We start from the raw sequence: 20,244 nt of genomic DNA, 5'->3' as shown, positions 1-20,244 counted from the left end.
CTGAAGTTTACCATCAGGCTGACTCTGTACCACCAGCACCAGAGGTAAGTGGATTCAGCTTGGTCCCCGACTTTCAGTAAAAACCACCAAGAAAGAGAATCTCTTATTTCTGGATATTCTTTTGGCTGCATTTTCAATCCAGATCTGGAAGTGAGATTACTATTTCATTTTTCTCAGATCTATTTTTCTGTCCACATGGCTCTCAAAATCACTATCAGTAAGAATGGTGCCATTATGGATAGTGCTGACTTTTCCCTGGGCCTTATGAAGAGTATGAACCAATACTTGACAAGCACTTAAAATATTCATATGTGATAAGTATTTTAACATGTATAGAGAAGAGTGCTTTACCAAGAATAAGCTGGAAGAACTAATGAGAGAACACAGGAGACTGAAACGGTAGGATAGTCTAATGTTTAGGGCCTCAAATCTCTTTCTAAATATCATTATTAGCATCACCTAATTTGAAGAGCAACAGAAAAATTCTGAGATTCAAGGCAGTCGCCAGAATGTAAACCCCAAGAGTTTCCTATTGTGCATAATTTTTAGGGGGAGGGCAAGGAGGCTTGAACTGGTAAGCTCATAGGAATTATATATATATTTTTTTTTTAAGAAAAGGAAACTGTAATTCCTAATTTGGGTAACAGGTGCATGAGTGTTTGTTTTGTTATTTTCATACTTTACACATATTAACATATTACAAATATTATTTCCGTGGTGTTCGGCAGTTAATAAAAATATGAAAGTCTTTAAAATTAAACAAAAAATTACAGTCTTCAGCAATTGTGATAAAAAGCTAACACTTGTTAATAAAAATGATGGGTACAAGGGTGTTGAACATTTTCTCTATTTTCTGTATGCCTGCAATTTTCCAGAATTTTAACATTAAATTGGGCTTAAAAAATCACATGCTGCTGTTTTTCACTCTAAATTGGTTTTAGGTGACAAGGTTTAAGGGAGTTGATTCTCAGGAATGACTTTCTAATTTCTTAGACAGTTTCTGTCTTGAGCCCCCCCCTCCAAATACTAACTAACCCTTTCTTCTGTGGATATCTAAACAATTTACAAACCAGTGGTAACGTTTATCTCCCAAACAGTAAAATAAAATCACAGAGGATCTGAGTAACCTTGAGTTGTCCTGCTTCGGCTACTTTATAGAGCCTAAAGTTTCTAAGCCAGGGAACCAGAAAATCATAGGATTAAGATAGAAGCAAATAGTAGACGACCTTGTACCCATCTTCCAGGGGGTGGTATAGGACCATGATTTATCAGTTCTTCAGACGTAATCCTATCATCAACACATTTGTTTTGTTTTCTGTTGTCCTTTAAAAAACATTCCAACGCTTCTTTTTGAAAAACAATCCCAGACATATAAGATGGGTGAATTTTACCCAATGCCACACTTTGAGGATTCTTTTCAGTACTAACAGTTGACAGAAAAGACAATCAACTGGGAACAATAAATGAAGCAACTATGTAGTGGAAAAAATGGAGTTCATTGTTTCACTGTGCACCGCCTGAAAAAAATGAGAAAATAGTATGTGTGTGTGTGCGTGTGTGTGTGTGTGTATTAAACATGCCTTGAGGAGCACCTGGGTGTCTCAGCTGGTTGGTTAGGTGTTCCACCCTTGATTTCAGCTCGGGTCATGATCTCACTGTTCATGAGGTGGAACCCCACATTGGACTCTGTGCAAACAGTGCAGAGCCTGCTTGGGATTCTCTGTTTCCCTCTCTCTCTCTGCCCTTCCCCTGAGCACTTGCTCGTGCGCTCTCTCTCTCTCTCTCTCTCTCTCTCAAAATAAATAAACATTTCAAAAGAAAAAAACATGCCTTGCTAATTTTCACACCATACTGTACAAAAAAAGGAGGGGGGGGGGACCTAAAATATTTGATACATCTTGTACCTTTGCTATGTGAATGTTTTTGACCAGAATTCTGTCAAAACAGATCTCAAAAGATTCTTCTGTTGCAGGGGAGGTTATCTACACACTCTAAATGTTCAGAACGTATCCTTTTCAAAAAGGAAAAATTACACACATTTCAAACTGAGGCAGGAAATAACAGTTTTGAATACTTCATGCATTTCAGCTTAGCAGCAGGGTGCTTGGGGGAGAGGATTCTAAGGAAGATTCAGAGCCCTCTGCTATTTCTATCAGCTAGAAGCCTGGATGGAGCCTGGGCACAGTAGCGAAACTTAGCTGACCGCAGTTTTGCCTACATTAGGGAAAACAGTGAACTTGGAATGAACTTGTCCCTAGCCATACACAACCAAGGGCATTAAAATTATAATTTAATCAGAGAGGCCATAACAGTTCATTCCATTGGAAATCATACCATAAATACGATCTAACACTTTTTTAAATTAATGTAGGTCTGAAATACTAAGCGCTGTTAGAGCAATAGTGAAAGGCTTCTTAATATGGGTAGAATTTTTTTAAAGTACGGCTTTAAAAAAATCTTTAACTGTAAAAACCAAAAGCAAAGTTAAAGCTAAAAGGAATAATAACAAAGCTTAGAAATTAACAAATGGAGTAAGTTTCTTAAATGTTTGCCACTTCACGAATTCTATAAATGTGACAATTGGATGTGCCTGCCTCCATGCAGCCTCCATGCAGCCTGCAGTCAAGTTGAGGCTGATCCCTAACATTCTCACGGCCAATACTCCAGTTTCATCTCTTTTCATCATTTACCCTGGCTATCACAAGAGCCTCCAAATGACTTCTTTGCTTTCACTGAGCTTCCAAAAAGAAACTCATTGAATCTCTACTGTGTATCAGACACCACATGAGGGTCTGGTTTTAGTGGTGACCAGATGAATGTAGGGTCTACTGGCATGGGGTTTACTATCTTCTTTCAAATCACCACTTACACTTTGCCAGCAGGCTCTTTCTGAGACGCAGCTTTGCCCGTATCACATACTTGCTCAAAACTTTCCACTGATCCCCTTCTTCCAAAATCTTCTGCTTCCAGACCCCCAAGATTAGGACTTCATCTAGGCCACCTCTGAACACCTTCACACTGCCTCTACTCCAGTCAGACTCTCTATTCCCAGAAAACCTGACTTTTCCTATCCCCCTGTTCTCAATCTTACTGCTCTTTCCACATAACATTGAGCTTTATTCTAATTAAAGGGAAATGAATATGTCTGGCTCTATAGAAAAAGACTAGTTATGTAGGCTACCTAGAAATGGGTTTAGTTTTTAGTGAAGTTTCAAAGAGAGAGAGAGAGAGAAAATAAATAAAAGTCATCCATAGGAATAAAATTATTTCTTTGCAAGAGACAAGGAGTAACTAAGAGCAAATATTAAGGGCACTCTTTTGGACACAGCACAATAGGTTTTATGCTTTTGCCTCTCCAAGGACACATAGAGATAACAGGTTTCTGATGGTGCAAAGAAAAGGCATGCTGGAAGGAAGTCTGTGCATCCTTGGACAGGACCAGATGGATCATGGGGGCAAGTGGAACCTTCGAGACTACGTATAGAAGGCTGAATCAGGAGGCATAAGGGAGGAGAGAGGCAAAAACTTAGGAAGCTAGATGGAAATTCTCTTTGCTAGATGGTCAGGCTTTTGAAGAAGTCAGGTTTAATAATGGTTTTTTCTAATGAAAAACCATAACATGAAAATTGAAGTCACCAAGGATAATGCAAAGGATAGAGTGAGATAAAGGCTATGAGCAAGGAACTCAGTTTAGAATGTTCTTCACATTCCAAAGGCCAGCAGGTGTTGATGGTCGTGATGGGAGAACATAGCATAGGACATATGCCCCTTAAAAGAAGATGTCACAAAACAAGGAGTGTGAATTGTGCTCTGATTCCAGGAACAAAACCATTGGGAAGAAAGTATCCTTCACGGAAACAGACTTCAGCAGATGTTACATTACTGTGGCATATCCAGATTTTAGTTAAGGCATAGATGTTGAAGCAATAAGGGAGTTTGTTCTCATTAGGAAAATACACACCAAACAACAGTGTGCCCATATGATGGCAATTACTTAATCATTTGTGCTCTACTACTTACTTGGCACCAAATATTTGTCATCAAAAATAAACACAATTTGTATAAACACATTTCTACTATACAAAGGCTCAGAGGTAAATAAATCACACTTCCCTCTAATTAATAAACTGACTATAAAGAGAAAAAGCATTCCCATGTGAGAATACTTTAAAATGAATTTAAATTTCAATCATCTCCAATTCTTAAACCTTTGTTCTCAGGAACAGACAGAGTATGGAAGTGCAAATTCCCTCCATAATTATTCTCAGAAGTGTCTGTTCTTAAGATGGCTGAAATTTCTCTTGTGGATTCCCTCTACACCAATCCCCCTTCCACACACTACGCTTTCTTTCCTCACCATATTTCCTTTCCTCAAATACTATTAGCTTCACAGGTTCCAAAAAGCTAACAGCATTCTGCTCATTGAAACTGATTATAAAAATCATTATGATTGAGATTTTGGTCTAACCCCCTACTGTTCAGCAGCTGAGCCCATTCTGGAGGACTCCTGGGTAACAGGTATGTGATGTTATTGAGGCATGGTGTCTTACTCAGCTAAACTCCACTGGAGATCAATAGGTAGCCATCTTCCCATGGCTGGAAATAATTACCACATTAAGCTGCTCAGACAATAAACAGGGATTCCATAGTTCCCTGGTTTTGTTTGCTTCGTTTTTGTTTTCTGTCAAGAGTGAAGGAGGAACTAAAAGCTGGCCATGGGTCTTCCACTATTTGACCTCATGTCCAAAGTTAAAGTTGTATCAAGTATCAAACTTGGCCTGGCCTATCCCTAGGGGCTTAGACGCAAGGAGTTCTGAAACTTAACTGAGGAGAAGTGACTGAAATCATCTCTTGTAAACAGTCCATTAGGAAAGGTAAATTAGGTTATGTGTTACTGCTGTAAATGAGCTGATTTAAAAATGAGTTACTATCTACAAAGTTAAGATTATGTATTAAGAGGCACCTGGGTGGCTCAGTTGGTTAAACATCCAACGGTTGATTTTGGCTCAGGTCATGATCTCATGGTTCATGGGATTGAGCTCTTGCATTGGCCTCTGTGCTGGCAGCATGGAGCCTGCTTGGGATTCTCTTTGCCCCTCTCCTGGGTTCGCATACTCACTATCTCAAAATAAATAAATATTTTTTAAAAAAGATTATGTATTAATATTTATGGTTATAATGGAGCCGGCAGAGATTACAGTTTTGTTCCCCTGGCCTTTTTCTTTTTTAATTTTTTTTAACGTTTATTTATTTTTGAGACAGGGAGAGACAGAGCATGAACTGGGGATGGTCAGAGAGAGGGAGACACAGAATCTGAAACAGGCTCCAGGCTCTGAGCTGTCAGCACAGAGCCCGACGTGGGGCTCGAACTCACGGACCATGAGATCATGACCTGAGCTGAAGTCAGCCGCTTAACCGACTGAGCCACCCAGGCGCCCCTGTTCCCCTGGTCTTATAAGTGACAAGAACCAAAGATTCCTGGACAGTGATTCTCTTCTACTCTGTGACAGAACCAAAAATACGATAATAGATTATGGAAAGCACCAGAATCCCTTGGTACACTCTTGGGAGCCTGTGCAAGTACTACCTTAAAAAATCAAGGTATATACAGGAAAGGTACCAGAGTCCTCTGAAACTTACCTAGGTTTTAGCTGAATTATATAGACCCATAATCAGAAATACGTTTACATTTAAATTTAGAACATACAAAACATATGAGTGCCACTTGAAAACCAATTCCCAGAAACCTTACCACTCACATCCACCCAACACAGCTCAAGCCTATAGTTTCTAGAGTAAAACAGCCACCACAATATATGCAAATTGGTTCTCAAGGAAATAGGGTAAATATACAACAAATGGGATCATTAATCTAGTCAAAAGTCTACTTATTTTATTTATGGGTGACATTTTTCTGTAATGGCAGGGTTACTTTAATTTTTTTTTTTTTTTTTTTTTTTTTTGAGAGCGAGACTGAGTGTGAGCAGGGGAGGGGCAAGAGAGAGGGAGACACAGAATCTGAAGCAGGTTCCAGGCTCTGAGCTGTCAGTACAGAGCCCATCGCAGGGCTGGAACTCACAAACCATGAGATCATGACCTGAGCCGAAGTCAGCCCCTTAACGAACTGAGCCACCCAGGCGCTGGGAAGGTTACATTTTAAATTGAAGCTGCTACCTGGAACCTTACAAAAATGCTCTCCTGAGTCAATACTGCTTTACATCTATTACTTCTAATCCTGTTAACCAAACTGAGACTTTTTCAAGGTACACATTGTGAGGTTGTGCTGCATTACTTTCCAAGGGCCACCTAGTTAGAAGGACAGGAGCCAAGATTTGAAACCACCTTTTTCCCTCTGAAGTCCACACTAATCCGCCTATAGAGGCTGAACCATGCTGTCTCTCAGTTCTAAATACAAATGCCATGGGATTTTAGAAAAGAGATCTGTATGGACTAAAGTGGTCAGAAAAAGCTCAGGGCAATAGGTGAGACTTGGGCTGCACCCTAAAGCCAGGTCAAGAAGAGGGAAACCTTTCAGGGGGAGGAACTGGATCAGTAAGGGCATGGGGGAATGATGATCACAGAATATGCTGAGACAGTGACATACGATGATGAGAACACTGGCCTTATTAGAGGGCACACAGTCATGAATATGAAAGGAAAGGTGGTCGAAAAGACAAATTGTAAGACACAGATTATTGAACACCTTGAAAGCCAAAAATAGGATTTAGGCTACAAGAGGGGCCACTGGAGGTTCGTGGGTGGAGGAGTGATAAGACAAAAAAAGTACTCTGGGAAAATTCATCTGCAACTGGCACACAGGATAGATTTCAGAAATAAAATCAAGGAGGCCAGCAACAGGGGGCTCAAAGACTGCCAAGGGAGGCAGCAGGGAGCAGCATTTATAACACACCCAATGTTGCCCAGTGCATTTTCACGTCCATGGCTTCAGCAGATTTGCATGTGAGGCTCCTTCCTGATTTGCTCTGTCTGAAGGATCTGCCACCAAAACATTCCATGTGACAAGAGATGCAGCTTTAGGAGATACAGCCACAGTCAAACATTTCCTAGGAAACCAAACATAACTGAATGCAAAATGCTACCCCACACTGGGAAATAGCTGTGAGATTTGGTTATAGCTGTGTTTATTGTTCATTAAACTTTATGTAATAGGAAAATATGCTAAATTAATCCAAATGCAAATTAAATAAGTTAGATGTTGGAAATCCATGCGGTGTGTTGTGGGGATTGGAATAAAGCCTCTACCAACAATGAGAGTTTGTTTGGCTAAACTCACTTGTTTCAATACATTCTTTTCCATTTTCCCTGTTCTCAGGATTTTTCACGAGTCAGAGACAACAGGCATGTGTAATGATATGTCTGCTGAGCTGCAGGCCCTTTTCCAAAGGCCCCCCAGTGCCAGGGCACTGATGTGAGTTTTAACTAGATGATACACTTGAGTGCAGGCATGAGGAAGCCATATGGGAATTTTAGGTAGCAAGAGGAGAAAGATTATTCTGAAGGATAAGTAAAACCCAGATCCCTGCCTAAATCCTTTTTCAGAGATAAAGTTGTACCCCAAATATTGAGTATACACATGGGATAAAGGGGCTTTCGGCCAAATATCTTCAAAGGGACAGAGATACCTCACCTGTGGCCCAGGAAGACATATTACCTTTATAATTACAGATACACACAACTTGTCAGCTCATGAGATGTAACCAAAAGTTCACAAAAAACTGTAAGTCACAAAAACGAAGACATCTGGATAGAAAAATTCTTTAAGAACTGGGGAAAAAAAACCTAAAGGAAATTTGTATTTATTTATAACATATATACATGCACATCTTCTTTTTATTTACATGAACATGTGTTTAGTTTTACTCATATATTTGGGTAAACCTGCAATTTATATTTAGTTGGGGACCAAATTACAAAAGGTATCCAGTGAAATAATACCCAGAATCAGATGCTACCATTTCCTATCAATGCTCCTGAGTGTTCTTGCAAAGACTTTACTAGGTTTGGCTGAATTATCATGAAAAGAGAGTTAAAATATTTTCAACCCACAGTGTACAAAAATCAAGAAATTTTTGTTTTATATTTCTCAGTATACAGTACATCTAAATGCTTCAGTCATATGTTACTAGTTTGGGGCAACATGAAACTCAGCAGAAATTGACAGATGATGTCCAAGTAGAAAAATTCTATTATTTCACACTAGCACTCTAGAGTACGCCATTATAAGAAATCTCATCATGTGAAATAAACTACAATGTCTCTTTGGAAGTAGATGCCACAGAAAGAAAAAAAAAAAAACTGGGAAACCAAGAGGCTCCTTACCCATATACATTATAAGGGTCTTTGCTGTCCAACTAAAATCCACTACAAAGCCCATTTTACTTATAGGTAGATACATCTATGTATAACTGTTCAGAACTGGCAAGGCTTTCTGCAGAAGGGACAAGGACAAGAGAGAAAAGAACTGAAAACATCTTAACAATTTCATTTTATATCTGAACAAGAAAACTGTATATTGGGATGCTCATTATAATCCCTGCATGCCTAAAAGCATCCCTTCTGGCAAGGAAACACCTAGTCCTGGTAGAAATGCTATTCATTTCATGAAAAGAACACTAGGACCATTGCACAACTCAGACTTTGCAAATATGCAAGGCTCAGTCATTCATCCAACAAATATATTTTGAACATCTATTCCGTACTTGACACCGTGAATATTCTGAAACAAGGTCATATAAATAATTGGTAAAATTATGCAAGTTTTTCTATTACCTTGCACTTTCATGCATTTTACAGATTTTCAACAGTGATCTTGTGTAACCTTAATTGTCAAAAAAAAAACAGTTAAAACTAAAAAGCATCAACAATGTAAAGCCCCCTCATTTTTTGTAGACGTGCATCAAAATAATAAGTGCACACCAGCATCTAAAAATCAAAATTAGAACAGTCAATGGCCAGAGCACTCCCTGGCATAGAAGCCTCCACTTTCCTGAAGTCTTCAATTTTTTTTTTTTGTTTGTTTGTTTGAAAACACCTCTTAATTTCATTTGGCAAACAGACATGGATCAGGCAGCAAAGATCCACAGGATAAAGCTAGGTGAGAAAACAAACTATAATTCTAGGTAAAGAAAACAGGGACAACTAGCTCCAAGAGCCAAATCAATCCCTGCACCCACTGAGCTTAATCAAGTGTTATCAGAGGGACGGAGGGAAAAAGCAATGGGGACCTCATAAAAGAAACTCAGATGAGGAAGGGCCTGACGGAGACACATTAGCAGGTATGTAACTAGCTTTGTGCAGCTTCTATGGCTGCAGAAGGCTCTTTGACTGCAGAACATCTATAGCCAGAGTTGAAGGATCTTCTCTCTGCCCCCCACCAAAGAAAAACCCAGAAAACAAAAACATAGGTCCTGAAATATTCTACACTGCCAGGGCCGTTCTGGGACTCATGCAAAGCCTCAATTCATCCCTGGAGGTTGTAAGCTAAAGCATGGCACATGGTGTATTAAGAGATCACCCTTCCTCCTTCCCACCCCCAATCTCAAAGTGTAAAGGTGAAGACAGGTAAAAAGAAACAGGTGATGTCCACTTAGAATAACTGAGATTGGATCTATAATCAGCTTGAAACAATGGAGAGAAAGACAATGGTTGTGAGATGATGGTTTGCAATACATCACACAAAGGACAGAGATTCCTGACAGGAAGAAGACAAAGTGAGGGCTAAGACTGCCCCCAGCTTACCGCCTTGAGAGAACGGCAAGGGCATGGCAGGGAGGGGTCCCCAGGCAGAGACCTGCAGATTCCTTCAGATGAGAAGAGCTAAGGGTCAGGAGAGGGCAAGGCAGCTACAATGCACAGTGACATGGGTGAATCTTAAACACGTTCTATAGAGGGGGGCACCTGGGTGGCTCAGTAGATTAAACATCCTACTCTAGATTTCAGCTCAGGTCATGATCTCATGGTTCATGAGTTTGAGCCCTGTATTGGGCTCCACACTGGTAGTACTAAACCTGCTTGGGATTCTCTCTCTCTCTCCCTCTCTCTCTCTCTCTCTCTCTCTGCCCCTCCCAAGCTTGCCCCTCTCTCTCTTTCTCAAAGTAAATAGGAAGGAAGGAAGGAAGGAAGGAAGGAAGGAAGGAAGGAAGGAAGGAAGGAACATTCCATGGAGGTAGAGAAAACAGAAACAAAAGATCGCATAGTATATGAGTCTATTGATACACACTCAGGAAGAGACAAAGCTCATAGATGGTGACACAAATTAAAAGAGCAGTCCCTTTTGAGAACGGGAATGATAAGAGGGGCACAAGGGAACTCTGTAGGAAGATGGAATTGTCCTTTATCTCAACTAGGGCGCTAGTTACATGGTTGTAAATATTTGTCATCATGCACTTAAGATCCATGTGTTTTGCTGAATGCAAATTTTACCCTCAATCAAAAAATGCACTGCACCCTGAAAAAAACAGGGAAGGAAACCAAATTATACTTACTACCTTTATTTTACAAGAGAAAATAGTTTACATATTTTTTGCCTTTGCATGTAAATAAAAATATATATCGAAATAAATGTAGGAAATTATAAGTCTATATTGAAAAATACATGAAAATTGTACCTGTATGTGACTAACAAGGTAATATAAAATTATCTTCTGTGAACCAATAGGCTCTCAGTGGATTATTGCCATCACCATCAATAAGTAACTAGCCAGGCACACCAGAAATAAATGGGCTGTAATTAAACGTAAGTAATAAAATTGGCCTACGAATACAGCATCCTGAAGATGGCTGAAATGAAATTAGTGATGCTACAGATTCCAACAACTCACAATAATGTCTGGTAACTGATAGGACCCTGAGTCGTGGACACTATTTCTCCTTGAACCATAGGTCCAAGTATCAGCTGAGATTTGCAGAAATTAATGTTTTACCTGTGAGTCTCAGCTCATTTTCATGGAGAGTTATACAACACAAAAGCTGCCATTAGTCCTGGCTCTCACTGAGTAGTTTCTGTATTAAAATCAGCAATACAAGAGATTTTGTGTTACAAAATTGTCCCTTCCTGATATCAAGGGAAATCATAAATGAGTGATTCCCAAGGACAACAAGCTAAAACCCACATCTATCAAACTGCTTTCAAGAATACCAGCACCATGATCCTTTCTCTTAGAAGACCCTGGGAATAAATGCCATCTCCTGACATCCTTTTAGCTACAGTAAATATCTGTGGGTCCAGGAATCAAAAACAGATGCAAAGAAGTGACTTAAAGGCATTACCTTAGGTCCTGCTGGCTCATGAATGCTTCTCTTTATCCATCTTACCTTCTGGCTCTTGCCTCCTATGGCACCAGGCTGCTCCTCCAGCCTTAGTGACTTCTCTGGACTCAGCCCCTGCCTGCCCAGACCTACCAAACTTGCAAAATGGCACTTTGATGGAACTTCTGATCTTATTACACCAGCAGATCAATCCTAATGAAGCCTTTATTTAAAATGAAGTAAAAAAGTTTTAAGATACGTCCCTCTTACCAAATAACAATGTAAATACTAAAAATTACAGTGTAATGGATGCAACAGAAGTAGTTAAGCTCCATGGCTAAGGTAAATCTAAATCCCTATGGGTTCAGATGTATTCTCTTTAAGAAGCTCTCCTTGAGGAATTCAGAGACGTCAGCTGTCCAGAGCTCAGATTTCGCAGTCAGACAAATAAAACTGAGTCCTTGTCCCCCTATCTAATGGTTTTATGACCTTGAGCAGACCACTTGACTTCTTCATGTCTCAGCTCCTTCATCTGTAAAACCAGGATCATAATAGTATCTACTTTCTACGGTTGTTAAGATGACAAGATGACACAACAAATTCAGCACAGTGTTTGCTACCCAGTTAAATGGTTAAAAAATAAAAGGTAATTGTGTATGTGAGAGGTATTCAAGGTAAAGAAAAAGGATTTGAAATTGAATAGATCATACCAGTGTTATTAAAAATCATCCAAAATTTAGAAAAAAAGCCGAGAGTTACACATCCCTTCAATGTTATAGAAGGACCTTGTTTAATAAGACCACCTGTGAAATACACACTTCTATGGGAAAATGTACCTGTGTTTGACAGTGATATTTATGATTAATTGGGCCCCAGACTCTGTGAGATGATTAGGCTGTCAGTTTTTGTTCAGTAAAGATATAATGGTAGGTAGAGAAGATAACACCAAAGGCTAAAGGTTTTTTCCCTATGAGACATTCACCAGTTTTATACTTAATCTAAATATTTCATAGTTTTTAATGCCTATCAATATCCCGTTCTTCAAATATTCTTTTGCCACAGTGTTTACATTTTTACCATCTTGTTGTTTTTCCCACAAAGGAATTAAATAAATTTGGCACATATTCATTCTGTATTTTTAGGAGAGTTATGTTTTTAACTTCATGAAAATCATATTTGTATGAGTCAAGTTTTTAACTTTTGAAAATTATATCAAAGAATAGGCAAGAGTTCTAGATAGGCTATGACCTTCATAATTATAAATTCACTTCATCTTCACAACATTTCTGTGAGATAGGACCTATAAATATCCATATTGGGGGGGATACAAAGGAATTAATTAATTAATTAATTCCAAAGTAATAGAGCTAGTAAGTGACAGGATCATGATTTTTTTTTTTAAGTAGGCTCCATGCCCAGTGCAGACCCCAGGCCCAGTGCAGAATCCAACACAGAACTTGAACTAACAACCCTAAGATCAAGACCTAACCTACAATCAAGAGCCGGATGCTTAACTGACTGAGCCACCCCAATGCCCCTGGAGTCATGATTTTAACACAGGCCATCCAATCCACATCAGACGTCTCATTCACTATGCCATATGACATATATGGAGATTGCAATAAAGTATAACAATGGAAATAAGAAGATCTAGATCAACAGAGAATAAAAATATAAATATTTAGGGATATGGGGAGATATTCTAATTCTGTAAGATCTAACAATATTATAACTAAAAAGCCTTATCTTAGTATTAACGCAGAAGTATCTAAAGTGTTCAAAATTCCATAATATAATCAAATTAACAACCAGGAACACAGAACTTCTCTTTTTCCCACCCTACATTCTTATTGGGGTGTCTGTAAAGACTTGACCACCTGGTATTTTAAGCATTCTAGTAATTAGTGATGTTAAGCCATTATTATTTCTAATAACGACAAGGTGGTAGCAAATCTAATAAGAATGTGAGCTTTAGGGGCGCCTGGGTGGCTCAGTCAGTTAGGCCTCCGACTTCAGCTCAGGTCACAATCTTGCGGTCCGTGGGTTCGAGCCCCGCGTTGGGCTCTGGGCTGATGGCTCGGAGCCTGGAGCCTGTTTCCGATTCTGTGTCTCCCTCTCTCTCTGCCCCTCCCTCGTTCATGCTCTGTCTCTCTCTGTCTCAAAAATAAATAAAACGTTAAAAAAATTAAAAAAAAATAAATTAAAAAAAAAATGTGAGCTTTAATGTCGTATAAACCTGGATTCAAGTCCTCACTCAGCTATTTCTTGTGTAACCTCAGTATTCCCATTGTTAAAATCAGGACAATAGCATTTCTTCGGGTTTTTGATGATTAAAGGGATGACATCTTTATAAAGGTCCTCATAGAGTGTCAGGAACATATAAGGACTTGACAAATGTCAAATATTATTAGTTACAATAAAAACTATCACTACTTCTATTTATTAAGTACTATCATACTCCCTGTGCTGTATCAAAGCTTCAAGAGGTTAAGTGACAAACTCAATGTCAGTGTTAAGAGTGAGCATTGGCATTTAAAGGGCTTTGACTGTAAAGCTAATTAAGTTAATGGCTATGCTCCCTTTTATAATTTAATAAGTTATATACATTACAAGTCAACTTTTAAAATTTTTAGTTCATTTTAATTACATTTCTAAGATAAATGTCCAACAATGGTTCCATGAAAAAAAGATTTGGGCCAATTAGTTCTCATCCAGGACTCAACATGGAGAGTTCTGTCCCAAAGAAATGAGCACCATAATGTACTAAAGGAAATGAGAAAATCTAATAATTTTTATACTTTGAAAAACGTATATCATGCAATGTTAAACACAATAAGGCAGAGCACAAACTTTATATAGAATGTGATCTTAACCATCCAAATGCCTAGAAAAAAGAATGGAAGGAAATAGCCAGAATGTTAGCACTGGCTATAGCCTGCCCCTGCCCCTCCCTCCCACCCTCTCTCTCTCTTTCTCTCTCTCTCTGTCTCTCTCTCTGCTTGCTGGAATGATGTTTTTCCTTTCTGACCTTCTTTCTTACCATATATGCTTACGAAGGACTTACGGATTTTTCAAAACTCATCTGTCGATTAAAAATTTCTTAATAACAGCAGCTCTTCTTGGAGTCTCAAACCCAGGGACAGTTGATGTCTCTCCACTTTATGAGCCCTCACTACATATGATTTATATTTCTACTGAAGCACCTCCATGTGCATCATCCCCCATTAGAATGTAATGTCTTTGAGAACAGGAATGTATCTTATTCATGATCATTATCTGCAAATAAGACATGTCTGGTGAGTGAACGAATGAATAAATGATAAAGTGTCCTAAGCATCAAATAACAATCTTAATAATGAACTTCTCAGACATGGCCTATTTACTGGACAGGCAGAGGCTGAAGACACAGGTAGGCATTAAACACATAACTGAAAGCACAGACACACTGTAGTCTTGTACTTTGAGAATTATCACTGTACAAATAACAACCCAGACCCATAACTAAGGCCAGTGTATCTATATGGACCCAAGAGACAGAATTAACATACACATGTCTGTCGTCTTGTTTGTACACTAAGTAATGCATATATTGCTCATTTTTTTCTAAAGCCTGAAAGGGAAATGTGTTTTTAACAGATTTAATCAATACACCAACCTACATTAAAAAAAATAAACCCACACAATAAATAAAAAGCAAAAGGCCAATCAATAGCCAACAGTGCAGCTTAACAGCCACTCCAGCAGAAAACTATCTGAAAAGGCGCTTCACACTCCACTGTCTGCACGATCCACAGCTGCTTGCTATTGATTTGTTGCAAGCAAAGAACATCTATTATAACATGCCAGTGTGAACCTAGCAATTTCTCCAACAAGTAGCCCACAATGTAAGACTAGCAATGTAGCACAGGTAGCTGGCTGCTGGGGGTGGGCTGAGGACCCACATTTCTTTATCCCCCAAAGCCATTATAAACATCTGATTTCTAAATCCAGTACCTTGTTGTGTTTTAAGCATTCACATGCCACAGACTGTTCCACATTCACTTTTCCAGGGCACTGAAGCAATAATGAGACCCCAGAATTTTATACAACTGAAACTAGTTAGCATAACCATGCCTCAAGGTAACTTTGGTGGTAAGGACTGATGTGAAGTATTTAAAACCACTGTTTTCATAAGGTCCCCAGAATGCCAATGCTTTTGTATATGTGTGGGTACGTGCCAGTGAGCTGGATTTTGTGCAACATTTTGTGATGTTGTGTAGAGAGGAACTCAACAATAGGTTGCACTGCCCACATTACAGGAGAGGGATTCTGGATTTGTCCAATGGGGTGATGGCTACAACATACTGAAACCTCCCAGGCTCTTAGTCCCGATTTTAAATACCAGTAAGAACCCAATATCCAAAATGAATATCCCTTTAAGAACCTTTGTAAGTTTCCATTTCTTTTGTTTTTCTTAAAATGTAGACCCAACATTGTGTCATTAAGTGGGCATTCAGGTGGTATGCACCCTATGAGAAGAAGTCAGCCCTCTCTGTTTTGAATTTTTCAGAATGAAGATTATCTTTGGATAATGCCATTTCTTGTCCTTCCGTAGATCTTAGTGGATCCTACAAGAACTCAAAATTACTTTTGGGATGATTTTGTCCATTATAGTTTTAAATCAGCCCTAAAAGTCACCTAAAGGAAACTCCCTGTGATTTTGCTATTACATAAAATGGTAGAAGATCCTATCTTAAAACTATATAAGACAATTAGTAAATCAATTATGCCTGGGTTTCCAATCAGATGATTTCTGTTTTCTATCCAATACAACAGTGTCACTCTTCCACAAGGTAATCAGCCATGGAGAATACACACCACACCTCCAGAATCACTGTATCAGCTTTGAACACTGTAAGACTAAACCTGAAATTCACCCCACTGCCTCCATCAACCCACTATGCTCTCATAGAACATGATGGAATAAAGTCAAACCCATCCATGCTAGGTCTACTCATACTAAATGAGATACAGTTTCTAAATGTAAACTCTACTCATGGGGGTGATACCTATGTGACAGCACCTCAAAGTTGTCAAGCAAACACTCAATTTGGCAAACAGGCAAGAAAAACCAAAGGTTATAAATGAAGGAATCAATGCTAGAAAAAAATGTGGAAAACCCTAAAATGCAAACATTTCTTTAGGAACTCACAAATCATGCTCAGATATAAGTAATTGTTTCTATCCATGATGAATTGAACTGAACTCTTTATTTTGAAAAATATCAAAACCTAGCATTTTCCTATTAAACAAGCTTCTATTCTTGGATGTGCAGTAAGAAATTGAGATGTTTTCACTTCCATTAACTGATATCAATCTGCTATCCTGAAAAATATCTCATGGAAAATGAGAGATCCAAACCTTCTCCCCATCCCCCCAAATTATCTTTTGCCATTAGACAGAATCCTTAACCAACCACAGGGGCCTATGACAGCATTGTAGGAAATTCAAGGTATTTTAGATATATGCAACATTCTATAGAATACACTACTCCTAAAAAGTGGGTAAAGGTCAGTTTTCCTTCATGACATTCCAACTGTAATATCATGCTCTATTTCTGTTTGTGAGGTCAAATGCAGGCCACCTTGAAATACATGTTACCAAAGCAATCACTGATGGCCTCTGTGTTCTTCCACACCAGACTCAATCCTGCTTTTCTCTACATTCCTTCTTCTTCATCATCCCTCTTCTTCCATTCACTTATTTTATCTTTTCCCCTTTCTTTGCAATTTTCCCCATGGCCTTCACCAATGATAAGCATGAGTTCTGTTCAAATCTGCCGATGATACTGAATGAAGGCTTATGTCCTGATACAAGCTAAGCTACCAAGAATTTGCTAACACAAGCCCAGAGAATATCAAACAGGTAACTTAATTTTGAAGATGTTTGTGAGATAAAGCAGCATAGCATAACTCTAAAGGTCAAGGTTGATATAGAAAGTAAGGATCTATGACGTAAAGAGGTAAGGTTGACTTTTTAGGTGAAACAAATTGGCTCTGATGCTAGTTCCAAAAAAAGAAATTCCTCCCAATACTTTAAATGTCGATCACTGGATATAGAGACACCCAATGTACAATTTTAAGCAACCTTAAATGTCAATCATTAGATACGGAGACATCCATTGTACAACCCAACACTATGATGCATGTGGTTGGTTTTATTAAAAATTTATTTCTGCGCTTTATAGTAATATCCAGTATATCTGAATTCTGTATATCCCTTACATTCTGCCATCAAAATGTACTTGTTCACATTTCTAGATAGTCATCTAATCACAGAAGCCCTGGTCTGCTCTCAAGAGCAGACCAGGTGAGCAGTTTCTTTTAATGACTTGGGCTCAGAGGTCTTCTACAATAAAAAAATTCAACTCACTTGTTTGCAGAATACAATCCAGAATACATTACCCTAGGCCTGGGTATCTCACATACGGTTTTGAAGGATAAGGTGCTGCTGCCACAAAAAAAAAAGCTGACCATTTCCCCTGTTCTAGTACTTCATTATACACTGACAAACTGAGTCAGATAGTGCAACCAGTCTTCATTCTGGACTGAGACACAATGGGCTCTTTATAAAGTCAGAAAAAAACATCACAGAAAGCTAGAAAAAATCCTAGTTGATTTTTAGCAGAAAACAATGCCTGGGACTGGGTGGCAGAAAGAAGTTTGTCAATGAGAAAAACATGTATACGTACCTTCTGAAGAGTGTGCATTTTCATTGCAGTTAGAGTAACTTACCTTTCTGTCTTTTCTATGTGTAGTCTCGTCCTGACCTTTTTCTACCAGGAGTGCTTTGTATTTATGATACAGAATAAACTTGGGAGGATAAAAAAGCATTATACCACCATTTAGGATAAAGAGCTTTCCTAATGAGTCCTATGCAGGCAAATTGGAGGAAAAATAAAGAGCATACAGCACCATTCCCCAGATATTCTGGATGGGTCCATAACTGCCTATTTCTGAGTTAAACAGTATTTCCAAATTATCAGTGTGGACACAGGACTTTCAATAATACCAAGTACTTGGAAAAGAACAATCTGATGTCAAACTTTCTGTAGATACTGTGCCTTTTGCTTTACAGATAGAGAGCCATATGCTTACAGTTAGAGGAATGAGAATCAAATATTTTTCTCTCTACATCGATAGAGTCCCCACTTGTTTCTCCAGGTATATCTTAAGAGACTGATGAAGCACATGAAGATAAAAAGCTATGAGAAATATGGGAAACAGAACAAGAGGCAACCACACACATGAAAAAATAAAAGTTGAGAAATAAGTATTCAAGGAAAACCAACTAAATATGTAATCAGTATAATCAGTGCCTGCTCCCATTTAGGCAACCATAATATGACTTTAGTATTTGCTCAGATAACACCATGCATCTTTTTTTTTTTTTTAATAAAACCAAGAGGCCACTGACTACAAGTTCAGATTGTAAAATAAACTCCTACCCTGAAGGCTACGTTTAGAAAATCTGAAGATTAGCAGGACCCACTAGGTCAGGGCTTTCAACACATCTCTTTGCAATAGGTATTCAGAAAATTCAGCTGTTTGCTCATCTTTAAAAATAGCCATGTCAGGAAAATAACACAAAAAGGAAGTGAAAACACAGACTATAGATTCCCACAGTATTGAAGTATCTCCACCATCAATTCTAGAATCAACTTCATGAAATCGGTCTTCTAGAATTAAATCAGCTCATGCGCCTGAGGCATTGCTAGTGCTCAAGATAACAACTAGCCCTCCTCCAATATGAACCACATTCACAGATACATACATATAAGTATACTCACAAAATAGAAATCATACATAAACAGAATTACTACGTATATATAAACCAAATAGATATTAATAAACTTAGCCAGAGGAAATTTCTGACATTTGCAAAACCCCTGAGAATGCTTTAAACGTCTCTAGTTAGAAAAAGATAATAAACTCTGAACATTTTCATCATTTGGAAAATCTAAGAAATTCTCTAAACTCAGAATTTTGAAGAAAATAGCTACATTCCTTAAATATCCTCTGAATTCTAGACAATGCAAATGGGAAAGTCTCAAAATTGTTATCCAGATGACTTAATTAATGGAAATTAAACTGCTTAGAGCAAAAATATTGGCTGAATTGTTTTTTGCTGCTCAGCCACACACAATCTAATCTAAAGAAGAAACATAGGGAGTAGGCAAATGGGAAAACATCCAGTAATGTTGAGCAAGAAATGTCTCTTTGCTCTTCCATTAAGAGCACCACTCCTTTATTTTCCAAGTTTCTGGAGGAGTAAGTTGCTTACACATATTTCAGAAGAGCCATCCTTTTACATATTGCCCCTTAAGGTATCTCCAAACCTCTAAATTCTGCAAAAGAAATCACAAGTATAAAAAGGTTGGACTCACGATCATTGCACTGGTTTCCAGAATATGATGTCATGGAACAGTCGCAGGTGAAGCCTTCCCACTGCTGCATGCAGACCCCCTGGTTGGCACATGAATCTTCCTGGCAGGTGGTACTTGGTCCTAGTAATTCATAAGAAGAGGGGAAGAGGAGAAAAAAGGAGAGAGAAGTGTTAATAATAAACCAAATTCAAAGGAATCACTTGAATTTGCTACTCTCATGCCCCCAAACACTCAAAAACACAACCGCCAAAAATTTCAACTCTATATCATGCAACAAGAGTCAGTATGTACAAAAGACTACAGAAATACACACTTAGCCACAAACTATCAACAGTTACACACATAAGGGAGAGGGCTGAACACACTGTTCTCTCTTAGGCAGACTTTGCAAGAGCTTCATCTCTACCATCCAACTAGAAAGATACTTCATTTGGAGCATGGTCTAACTGTATAATGCTAAAGCAGAAACATTTATTCCCATCACTCTTATGAATTAAGGAATAAGAGTCCCTAAAGTTTACTTAATGACATTAAAAAATGTTTGATGATAT

The 20,244-nt window shown here is 38.4% G+C and overlaps 1 protein-coding gene across 9 annotated transcripts in view; it reads right to left on the bottom strand.

Moving 5' to 3' along the window:
• Positions 1-20,244, bottom strand: part of NRXN3 (neurexin 3) — a 1,573,300-nt gene that overhangs the window by 774,212 nt on the left and 778,844 nt on the right. For all 9 annotated transcript variants that reach the window (XM_042943952.1, XM_042943953.1, XM_042943951.1 and 6 more), the window contains one exon: positions 19,694-19,813. In XM_042943952.1, the coding sequence (XP_042799886.1) occupies positions 19,694-19,813 (120 nt within the window). The remainder of the gene's footprint in view (positions 1-19,693; positions 19,814-20,244) is intronic.

Source organism: Panthera leo, chromosome B3 (assembly GCF_018350215.1).
Source record: "Panthera leo isolate Ple1 chromosome B3, P.leo_Ple1_pat1.1, whole genome shotgun sequence".
In the NCBI taxonomy this organism is placed as follows: Eukaryota; Metazoa; Chordata; class Mammalia; order Carnivora; family Felidae; genus Panthera; species Panthera leo.
This window is presented reverse-complemented; position numbering and strand designations above follow the sequence as displayed.